The 12,421-nt window shown below is 29.7% G+C and overlaps 1 protein-coding gene across 1 annotated transcript; it reads right to left on the bottom strand.

Moving 5' to 3' along the window:
* Positions 1 to 7,975: 7,975 nt before the first annotated feature.
* Positions 7,976 to 12,358, bottom strand: LOC115240707. Its single transcript, XM_029816023.1, has 10 exons — positions 11,325 to 12,358; positions 10,855 to 10,974; positions 10,467 to 10,584; positions 9,876 to 10,137; positions 9,265 to 9,381; positions 9,108 to 9,198; positions 8,680 to 8,819; positions 8,251 to 8,383; positions 8,079 to 8,171; positions 7,976 to 7,990 (listed from the first exon to the last, which is right to left on the bottom strand). The coding sequence occupies exons 1-9, from the start codon at positions 11,472 to 11,474 to the stop codon at positions 8,124 to 8,126; spliced, it is 1,179 nt and encodes a 392-aa protein (XP_029671883.1). The 5' UTR covers positions 11,475 to 12,358; the 3' UTR covers positions 7,976 to 7,990; positions 8,079 to 8,123.
* Between the last annotated feature and the right edge of the window lie 63 nt (positions 12,359 to 12,421).

Raw genomic sequence — 12,421 nt, 5'->3', positions numbered from 1 at the left:
GGAAAGAGAAATGACGATAATTATGATTTTGATGTTTTGAAAAGAAAAGAGATAGCACGATTGAAAAAAAAAGATGATTAAACGAGAAGGAATTTTGCATTAGAGTCGCTTTTATAAAGGAGAAACGGGAAAAAATGAAGGAAGAAAGAAAGATATATCGTATGAATGTGAAATAGAGATGAAGATAGTAAAAAGATTGCGTAAATGAGAAAAAAGACGCAGGAAAAGAAAGAAAAGAGAGAGAAACCTGCATTCACTGTTGATATGTAAAAGATAGAGATAAGTCGTGATAAGACAAAGATAGAGCATGATGGGTTTTTAATAAAAAAAAGAGGAGAAAAGATTGCATTCCTCTCCTTCTCGTTCGATTAACGGACGTCACGCACCTACGGGCGCGAAAAGACGCTGCAAGAACGAGTTAAGAGAATAAAGGAACATACGCGAAAGCGATGTAGACGGGAGAAGAAGCAAGACAGAACAAGTTTACATCATCGTCTGAATTGGTATCACATGGACGCGATTTCTTTCGATGTATTTTATGTCAAAAAATATTACTACAATTGTGCTTTTTAAAATTCCATGATAAAGAAAAAATAATTAGATAATAATTAAAGTATTTTTAATTACTTTTCTTCAGTTTTTCTTTAATTACTTATCTTTTTTTATTGAAATTGTGTCAATTAAAACGTTTAAAATAATTTTTCTCAAAAAAAGTAATAAAAGTAAATTATATTCTATATTTTATCAAAATTTCGAAGAGTGTTTGAAACAAAAATTTATAATTCAGTAATACTAAAAAGGCCTGCAAAAATGGCTAAACTTTTCCGGGCTTTAATTATTGCCTAATTACTTTTTCTCTATCGTGGGATTTTAAAAAGCACTATTGTAGTAATATCTTTTGGCATAAAGATAAAATACATCGAAAGAAATCGCGCTCATGTGATACCAATTCAGACGATGATGTAAACTTATTCTGTCTTGCTTTCTCTCCCACCTACGTCGCTTTCGCGTATGTTTCTTTATTCTCTTACCTCGTTCTTGCAGCGTCTTTTCGCGCTCGTAGCTGCGTGACGTCCGTTAATCGAACTAGAAGGAGAGGAATGCGATCTTTTCTTCATTTTTTCTACTATATATTTGATATTTAATTGTTCTTTAACCTTTATTTTTAATATATTTCATTAAAGTTTTAGCTGAATTGAATCGAAGATCAATAGATTTTATTGAGGGAGAATCAGAATTAATATCTGGATTTAATATTAAATATTTTAGGGGAGAGGGGAGCCACACACATTTACATTAATTTTTTTGGCTGAGTATGATATAATTGCTTTTTTAGATTTTTATTAATTTTATTATTAATAAATTATTTTATCTCATTTTTATAGAAATATAAGATGAAAGAAAATAAATGAAATAAATAAAAGGAATTTGACTAATTATTATAAAAAGATATTCAATGACTTGGGCTCCTGCTCAGATTAAAAGAATAAATGTATTTGTAAAGATTCAATATATAATTTGATTTATTGGATAAAATATTAACCAATTAAATTTATAAAATAGTTATTATTGGTAGAAAGTATAGAATAAAATTAGAAGGTAATAAGGCAATTACCCCTTTTAATTTATTAGGGATTGAACGTATATATGTCATAGTATATAAAATGTTTCGGCAGGGAATTATCACAATAATATGATATTGTTAACATATATGTATAATAACATATGTGTATTCGGCCTTGGCGGCGTAAAGATTGGCGCGCTATTATTTACGTATCTCGACTTTGTTATCATTCGCGCGACGATACTCGGAGCAGGAAAGTAGTCGTATGAGACGCTCCGTCGAATTCCTTCTCTAAACGCGATCGCGACCAGTATCGGGAAATTATTTGCTATTATAATATAATTAATAATTAATTAACATTTATATATAAATAATATGTAACTACATATATACATATATCACGACGATAAATCTCGAATCGCATATTTCGTAATTCTTTCATTTAATCAAATAAGAATTAAAGTAATAGGAAAATAAATTCTAAATTATCGTTTCGTTGCGATCTTTAAGGACAATAATTATTTCTTTAACAACACATAGAGTCAAATATATTTTTTTTCCGCGATGCTATATTATTTGACTTTTCCAGATATAATCAAGATATAATTTGAATTAAGAACGTGCTATAAAACAATTGAATCGGAAAATCGAATAATTAATATAACGATAAGTTCCGTGATACATTATCGTTTAGTAAGTATTTAATCTATAATTTAAAATACTTTTATAATTTAATATTTCCCTTATATATACGTTATAGTACGTAAAATATTTCGGCACCGATTATCAATAACAATGGTATTCGATCTCGGCGACGTAAACAATAGCACGCTAATGTTTTTACATGCTTCGGCTTTGTTATTATTTGCACGACGACACTCGAGCAGTAAAGTAGTAGTGCGAAAGGCTTCGTATCTTGTCAAATTCTTTTTCCAGACGTGATTGCGACTATTATCGACACATAATTGCTGCTATTTTAATTCTTACAATGACCAATTAATTAGCTTTTGATAAACGACATAAAACTGTTTCGCGACAATAATAAAGTGCGTATCTCCTGTGATTGTTCCACGATCGAAAGTGCTGTGCAGTCTCGCGATCGTTGTGTATACAAGTAATTATAATTAATTATATTTTCGCGAGTGAGTGTGAGTGATATAAGAAAACAGCAGATGAGAGCAAAAGAGGAAAAGGAAGTTTGAGGACAACAGACGCACCAACAATATGCGGTAAGTAATTTATAAATTATTTAACATTTATATTATTTATCAAGATAGACATATTGTTTCTTCCTTATTTCCTCGATAGTTCCAAATCGAAATATCACGGTTAAAGCTATAGGAAAATATAATAAAATAGACCTCCGCGTTTCGGAAATCACAATTTCACGTATAAATACACATCTGTCTTTAGAGAAAAGTAGAGTTTCTCGCATTTTCTGTTTTATAATTAAAAATCTGAGATGAATTTAACGCGATATAAAAGACGCTCTTAACATTAATTATTTGCTAAAACTAATATTGCGAAAAATATCACGACTTTTTGTATGACATTTTGCGAAAACCTGACAATATATCATTCACCATACGATTATATGAATTTGAACAAATTAATTAACGCGCTGTTAATGATTAATTCTAAAACATTATTTAAAACGTATTAATTTTTAATGTATCAAGGTGATAGCTATTTACCGAATTAAATATTTCGCGCAATTTATTTATTTCAAGTAGAAATCGAAACGATAAGAGTAGACAATTATTAATTAATGTTCCGTTGCGATATATTTACTAGCAATAATTATTATGTTAATGATTCTTATGTACATTTTCCACATTCAAGTATAATCTCGCAATGTGAGTAATAATTGATCAAATGATTAGTAATTGATTTCTGATGTATTGATCCATTGACTTTGACATTATATAATTTTACAATGAATATCTCTTATAATTTATTTTTTAACTAAAAAAGCAAATTCAGTACTTGGTATTTGTTTTTTAAAATTATATCTATATCGCATCTCATTTAATCGAGGAAAAAGAAGGATACAATAATCTCTCAATTATAAAGTATATTTTTCCTCTCTCTTCAGTTATATATTATATTACAAAATTATATATTGTATAAAATAACCCTCCCATGGGTACACCTTGACGTGGTGGAGTGGCTTCAGTACCTGGACGGTATACCTTAAGGTCCTAAGTGTCTTAGAACTTAAAGGTTTACTGTGAAGGAGAAACCAAGTACCCAGCGTCGTCGTTGCTGTCATCGTGCCGCGGACGGCTCGTCGTATCGTTGATGCTGTCATCGTGCCGCGGACGGCTTTCGCGTCTTTCGCGTCGCGTGTCAACACAGCATTGCCACGAGTCGCACAATGGCTCATATGTGGCACGCGCATTTATGCGTCGAATGGACATTAGTGCGTCGTCGGTGCCGTCATCGTGTCGTACGAGCAACAATGCGTCGCGTTGTCGCGGTATCGCGTTTTCGCGTCGTCGCGTCTTCGCGGTGGACTTCTATCTCAATTCGATTTTTTATTTGTATGATTTGAACGAGAGAATTAAAGAAATAGATTTTTATATTTAAAGTTATAATCTTGTAAAAGTTTTTACTTTTAGATTATAGCTTTTATATGGAATTATTAGAGTTATTAATAGTGTTTTTTTCAAAATTTATAAAATTATTTTACTAATCTGCTTATTATTATATGCATGAATATAAATTTCAATGCAATAAATGTAGAATAAATTCAATAATAATAATAATAATGTATAATAATTTCTAAGTATAATATATTTTTTGAAACACTAATTATTTTGAGCATTGCTACAATTTGGATTTTTACATCTCTGGCTAGATGTAGCCAGAATGAATATGGCCAGGATCAACGAAAGGTAGGTCCAACTGGCCCAACGGAAGCAACATACGGTGCATTCTATCAGGGCACGCAAATAGGACACGCGAATAGGGCACTCGAGTAGGGCACGCGAGTAGGATACACAGTTAGGATACGCGAGTAGGGCACGCGGTTAGGACACGCTCCCCAAAAATTTAGGTGACCCCAGATTCCCGTTAGCTTAGCCAGCAAAAATAAAGTTGTCAAAACTATTAAAACTATCGTAACTTAAGATAGGTAGTTATTTAATTCCTTAAGATTTTTAAGAAATTAAATGCTATTAGGAATTAAAATAATATTAATTGTAAGACTATTAAAATATTGGAGAGATAAACAAATCAATTATGAAAAAAATTACAGATAAAAATTAAAAATTTAATTTAATTATGAAAAATGTAAAAATGTATCTTAAATGTATCTTAAATACATTTAAGTTGCATTCTGTTATATGTAACATATGTCTTAGCTTTAACATTTTATGTAACATTTTATTTTGTAAATTGTATTAACATTTTATTCTGTAAATTAAAAATTGTATTTTCTTCAAAGTTATGTAATTTTAAATTCAAATGTGAATGTCATCAGTATCTAATAATTTGTAATATTCAAAAAAAGTAATTCAAACTAAATAATTTTTAGCATTTTTATTTCCGATTTATTTGAATCTTTATCAAATATATATCGTAATAATAAAATAAAAGTTTTACAATTTCTTATATTGAGAATATTAGATGCTGGTAGCATCAATTATTAAATTGTATCTATAAATTGTAATTACATCTATAAATTGTAATTATATATGAAAATTGTAATTATAATGTTATATATTTTTCATAATTTTCTTATATTTTCTGTTGTATCTATATAAATTGTAATAATTAATTATAATAATTTATTGTAATCTATTGTAAAAAAAAAAATCTATTTAAATTATACGAAATTGAAAGAATACGTACAATAACACAAAATTAGTTGAATTAACATATTCGATAAATATCAGATTTCAACGTTTTTATATATATATTGTAAAATTATTCAAAAATTTGATATAGCTTACTTTTCTCATACCAAAAAATTATCAATAAAATCCAAAAACTTTTATTTAAAAATTTTGTGATTGCAAATATCGCTAAAATTCTCTCTCTCTTCTACTTAATATAAAAATTATTAAATGAGTATATCAAGATTCGATGCTAAGCTAACGATTAAATATTAGCTTTTACTTGCAAAATTTGTTGATCGCTTTTTTGATATTGTAAAAATACAAGTATATTTGAAATATTGGAAAATTTTTAAGATATATTATTGATCACGGAATTGAAAAATCTGCGAAACAAAATAATTTACTTTTATTATCGTTTTTGATTAGACACATTTTACGAATTTCGCGTCGCTTTAAATATTCACTGTACGATTTTATAAATAATATTGCAAACATTGCGTTTTTTCCATGTTTTTGGACGAGATCGCTACCTTGACGAAGAAACCTTATCGCTATTCCTCATGTCAGGTGGATGCTAGCGAATGCGCGGTTTGTACTGGCGGAGAATCGAAACGATCTTCATCGTGGAGAGTTATTTCTCGTCGGTTTTTGTGGAACCTATCCACGACGCTTAGTTCGGTGCTTCGTTAAAAATTGAAAGTTTCCGTTGCAGAGTTGGAATTAAATCCAGGTTTTCTTGGCGGTTCCTGGAAGCAATGCTTTTGGCAGTGATTTAACGACGATCACCAGACACTTTGAAATCGAATCACGAGAAAAATTCATTAAATAGTATACTTTGAGAGAAGACATATTTGCTTCTTTCTTTTTGTTAAGAATGTTCTTCCATCATTATTCATATTAATATCAATATTATTTTTTAACGATGAAAATACTTCATAATAGATTGAATATGGATATAATGCATAAATTTAATTTTTTTAAATACAGAAATTTAAATTACAATTAGTTTTTGCAGACTTTTTGATAAAAAATTGTGGTTACAAACGAATATATTTTATTCATTAATTTTGAATTAATATAATTTTTGGTCTCTTTTAAAAAACCATTTGCAGGCACTGGACATCATACAAATGTAACGAGTAATGGAACATATTTTTATCTGTCTTTAATAAACGACGAAGTCATTATATATAATTGTTTTCATATTATTTTGATTCAGACTTTAAGAAATTGTACAGATATGCCATACTAATGTACCGAGGCCTAATTTCGAAGAATATCGATGAAAATCCACGCAGGATCCCGAAAAACCGGATGCGAAAAGTGCCGATAGAAGAAAAGCGCTGAGCTGCATTGCCTCTTTCGGTGCGACTCAAAAAGATTTTATTTAAGATATTTATACTGCTTTTATAACGTTTGTTGGTATATCATTCATTTAAAAAATGTCTCTTTTCTATGATAATATACAAATATATAATGCGTTAAAGTCGGAAAGAGAGCGTACAAAATTAAATATATATATAGGGGAAAGTAAGGTAAAACCGGGTACTTTTTTGGATTTGTCTTCCTACGAAAAAATCAGAGTAAAAAAAATTTTGCCGTTAGTCTTTAACCGGATGCTGGGTACTTTGTGATCGGTCCACCGAGCCAAGTAAGTAATCGTTGGTTTGCAGTAAATTCTCCCCTATTAGGTAAATTTATTTGCAGTCATTAAATCAGTCAATTAATCAAAATTGGGAGATACACACTTTATTATATCATAAAAGAGCAACACGGAATACGCACTTCGATGAAAATTTATCATCGTAATATGGTATGGTTATTATCGTAGTATGGTTTTAACTTATTTTTAAAAGTTAAAATAATCATCTTATTTTCAAACATTAACCATAATTACGTTAATTATAATAATCATAGGGAATCATGTTTTAATGACGACGTGTTTATCGACGACATTGTACTCCTCCCCTTCTTTTTTTGCATCGATCGATTAGATATTCCACATTTCTATCTTCTAGCATAAATTTCAGCGCGAATTACTTTAATAACGCAAAAAAATTGTAGGCGAAGCACAACCGTGAGATCGGAACACGTGTTGTATTCAATAAATGTCTCCGTGAGATGTATACGATTACACGATCGATATGGCGCTGAAAGTACTCCCTCAATACATGTTCTTTTTCTATGAATGGACAATTCTTTGCACTACAACCCCATGCAAGTAATTTTCCCTCTTTTCGAAACCGACACTTTATTCCAATGCATACACGCACTTGTAAGATAAGTTAAGTCTTCGAGAAAAACACTCTCCTCTCAGGTTTGAATATTTTGATGTTGGATCTATTCGGTAATGTTCAAAGATGATATAAAAATAGAAATTATAGAAATTTATACTAGAAGATATAGAAATTGAAGCCAATAAATAAAATAATTATATTTTTATTATACTTTATTATATTGAAGTACACGTTATATGCTCAATATCAATTTCGATGCGTTGTAAAAGTATAATACGTGCAATAATATCTTGAACTGAATTATTCCGTCCCTCGATATTTTTCTTTGCATGGAAAAATCTCTACTTCTAAAAATAGAAGTTTTTATTTTTCTAATATATAAAAAATATATGAACAATATTGTTTTTTTTATATATGTAATGACTATACTCTTACCGTGCTCTTATTTTAATTTCAACTATTATTATTATAATCTCGTTATCACGTAGAATATATAACTGTAAAATAAGATACTGAGGTCTTCACTAGCTATAATGAAAGATATCTCATTTATATGCTTATAATATATATGCTACTTTAGGTATATATTCTACTATATATCTTATACCGTAGCAAAACATTCTATAGATGCAACAAATAGTCCACCGACGTTCAAAGTAAAATTTCTCGAATTTCTTTGTAACAAGAACAGTACTATTTTCTGTAGATGTAATGGAGCTATATACCACCGAACGTTATACCTAGAAAATGAATTATAAACGATGAATCTCTCGATAAGATCTTCGAGATGATCGCAAAACGGTTGTAACAAAAACAGTACTATTTTCTGTAGATGTAATGGAGCTATATACCACCGAACGTTATACCTAGAAAATGAATTATAAACGATGAATCTCTCGATAAGATCTTCAAGATGATCGCAAAACGATTTTTTTATCAGTAAATTTCATATATGCTTGTTGTGCAGAGATACCTCAACATTTTTTAATGTAACAATATGAGTCTCCATACGTGCAGTTTTGCAGATTTTTCTTACACGGTAACAAAAACGTGGTTATTGTAATTCGTTATATCCTGACCGATATAGTTGGATAGGAACATATACAAGAGACTGACATTTGCATATACAAAGTGTAACATCAATTCCTTGACATCTATTCCGGATGATGACAAAATCTGAAAAATCTAAGACAAATCTAAAATGTTTCACGGAAATAAGACAGTTCAATAAGAAAATAACTTTTTTCGTACATGAGGAAATGGAAGATCAATTCCCATAGTGTTTTAAACGCTGAATATGATTCCAGCTCTCAAATTATATCACGTTACAATTTGAAGATTTCCATAGTTAAAATTGCAACAAGAGTTATCTTAAGGTATTTTTAATATATTTTTAACCTTATGGAAACCATCGAGCGCTTGTTCTATACATAAAAATAGATTTAACATAAATAGGAAACTTACTCGAAATAGATTAAGGCTCACAGCGCCTACTCCAAATATTATTAAACAGAACATCATTGCCTGACAATTGGATAGCAAGAGAGTGGACAATCTTTAAAAAATAAAAATCTATTACTATGCGTATATAGCGCACGCACATTATCGAATGTATACGAACTTCATAGCTTCTCGATGAATGTCCACAGCGCAAATTAAATTCTTCAATATCAAATGTGTTTTTCTATGATCAATATTTCGTAGCATATTGACGTTCATTGCGTATTCGATACGATAGCTATAAATAATAATTTGTCCGGATTATTATATTGTAAACCACTGACGGATATACGTGTGGCGATCACGTTTAGACATTGTCCACTATTTTGTACAGACTCTATGCAGGTTCTAGTGAGTCTTCTTTTCTGATTATCGATTTTAATTTGTAACTTGACTACAATAACGAATGTTGTATATATCAACTTTAAAATTCCAATGTAATCTTTATATATTTTTATCCATGCTGAAGATGGACCAAAAAAGGTCCAAAACGTACATTTTTAATATACATTTATTATTAAAATTTAACAATAATAAGTTCACGCACCAATATCCGCGCCTTGGTTTTTATTTGCCGGTTTTCCACTTAATAATAATTTGTGTTGTAATGATCAACAACAAAAATTATCAAATAGCGTATTTTTTCGATTAAATTTAAACGGTTTTGTTTAAGTATTTGTTTGAAAATGATAAATTATTCGAATCTTTACAGCGCCATTTTTGTATTCATACCTGGCAATTTTAAACATTCCACAAGTATGTTGAAGATACGCGATGAACATTGTTCCTACCGCTAACATTGCAGTCGCTCCGATGCATAGTGATGCAACGTTGTGCAGCAGTATCAAATAAAAATATTTTTCTTGATTAATAAAATGTTCCGTTACGATTAGTAGATGATGTGGTTGAGACGTATTTGACGATAAAATTACGTTGATAATATCCGACCAAAATGACGCAACGATAAAAGTCGATAGGCTGCAAACGGCAAGTACTGAAAAAATGTTGAAAAGAGAATTGGTATGTACATTTCTCCCTATATAAGTTTTTTAAGTTTATTTACATGTTATCTGATATTTTCTTTCATGTGCATGTGTTACAATCTAAACTTTAATATTCTTTCATATCCGTGATTGATTTTATTGCGCAATTAATTGCTACTTTGCTTTTTCCACTATTTATTCGATTTTAAAACACTTGTTAATTATTATATATACAGAAAAACTGTTATAATTTGTCGAAATCAATTTTCCAAAGTAAAATATTGACAGCTCTTACGTGTTAAGAAGAAACCGTGGTTATACGTGAAAAAGATTATCTTACCTGTAAGTGCAACGGTATAACGTTTGGCGTTACATCCATATTCATTTATAATAGCAATTTCATTTGCGTCTTTTAACTTATTACATACATGCGATAGTTGTCCCAATATATCCTTCATCTGTTTCAGCAATTTTATATCTTTTTTTTTGTATGTTTATATATTTCTTTTGTATATTGTTTTTTTTTTAATAGGATGCGTTCGGGAAGCACGCTTTTAGCACTATGAGCGTGCTCTGTCCTTGTTCAACTTTTAGTAAATAACAAAGATAGAACGGCGCTTTTAGCATGTTCTCTGAACGCAGCCATAATAATAATGTTAGAAAACATTGCGTAAAAATTTATTTGACAAGAATGTTTATTCGATCTGACGAATAAGCTATCAACTTACAATTTCGATTTTAAAATAGAAGAAGTTGTATTTTATTATAAACACAATAAAGAAAAATGCGGAAGATAGAACTTTGATAGCGAGATCCGGAGTACATTTTTGTGAGACAAATATTGTACACTGCAAATAGTAATTTTATTTACAAGTTTACATTAAAAAATCATTCTTTTAAAGTCATAAACGCGCATATACACACACGCACACATATACACATACACACGAATGAATTACAATAGAATACAGAATTATATATGCGTATGTGTGTGTGTTCCGATATTAATTTTGTATATGTGTGTGCGTTTTAATTGAACTATAAGCACAACTATGTGTTTACGTACAATCATAATATAGTTGACGTAATAATTTTATGTTAATCTAAATTGTGATTTTTAAATTTTATGATAAAAAGACTGCTTTGCAAAATAATTCATCATGCTAATACTATTATAAGTTACTATATTAGAGCTTACCTGAAATATAACATTTGTCGTTAGAATACTAGACAGCAAAATAAATTGAAATCGTGTAAGGTTCGATTGTTGATAGGGCCACACGCCAATAGCGAGCAGAAGAATCCTATTTAGACTAAAATACTTATTGTTAATTTCGGTGTAGATCATTTCTTTGCAAGATCTGAAACGCGTATGACTGAAGTAGCCGACGAGAATTACATTTACCCTTTCCTTTTTCTGTTGATCAATCAACTATTATTTACTTTCCTCTGTAAATTTTCGCACAAATTACTTAATTTCATATAATGCAAGGCGACACAAGATACTACCGTGAAAGCATCCATATTTTCTCAATAATGAATAGTGTTTCTATAAAGTCTAAAATAGTGTTTCTATAAAGTCCCTAATTACGCGATCGATTTGATAACGCAAGGAAATTGAGCAAATGTCTTTTTCTCATAAGAAAAGAAAAAAAAAATATTCGTTGAGAAGATTATTTATACGTGCGAAAGTCGCGCACGCGTAATCGCCACTTTTTTTTTACCACAATTTCACACGCTTCATTTCATTGCGTGCGTTCGTAGCATACGTTTGCTCCTCGAGATGAATGTCGTTCAGTTTGAGCGTGCAGCATCGAGTCTATCTATGATAAAACGTGTATAGTAAAACATGTTATATTTTTTTAAGACGAATTGATCAGATCTGTATACATTTTCAAAATTTTCCAAATTGACGTGTGGACGCGATCAAGATTTTGATATTCTATGGGTTACATCTTTTATCAAATTTATCACTGGGGTAATATTATTCCCCCCAAACGTAATCTTGCTTCTTTAAGCTTTTTAATTTTACAGCACATATATTAATTATTAAAAATTACATAAGGCTTACACCACGCATTTGCGACAATAGTAGAGAACTTGTATAATTCATCTCCAGATCTCTAATTTATATAATTCAAAAAATAAAACAGTATATTTTCATTATATAAAAACAATATTTTTATTATTTATAAATTACCTATAAATAAATTAATTTATATTCATAATATCTTCAATATTATCATCGTTATTATCGTGCTGTTGTCTCGCTGAAGCTTTTGTCATCCTTATCAT

The sequence above is a fragment of the Formica exsecta genome, unplaced genomic scaffold (assembly GCF_003651465.1).
Source record: "Formica exsecta isolate Colony F162 unplaced genomic scaffold, ASM365146v1 scaffold444, whole genome shotgun sequence".
NCBI classification, from domain to species: domain Eukaryota; kingdom Metazoa; phylum Arthropoda; class Insecta; order Hymenoptera; family Formicidae; genus Formica; species Formica exsecta.
The sequence above is the reverse complement of the archived record's forward strand: the minus strand, read 5'-3'. Positions and strand labels throughout refer to the sequence as shown.

What these genes read in the sequence shown, in the direction of transcription:
- LOC115240707 (XM_029816023.1), bottom strand. Translation starts at nt 11,474, where the DNA reads ATGATCTACACCGAAATTAACAATAAGTATTTTAGTCTAAATAGGATT. An exon ending in TTATACCGTTGCACTTACAG is followed by an intron (nt 10,138 to 10,466) that starts GTAAGATAATCT and finishes ACATTTTTTCAG; the next exon opens with TACTTGCCGTTTGCAGCCTA. An exon ending in AACCACGTTTTTGTTACCGT is followed by an intron (nt 8,384 to 8,679) that starts GTAAGAAAAATC and finishes TTCATTTTCTAG; the next exon opens with GTATAACGTTCGGTGGTATA.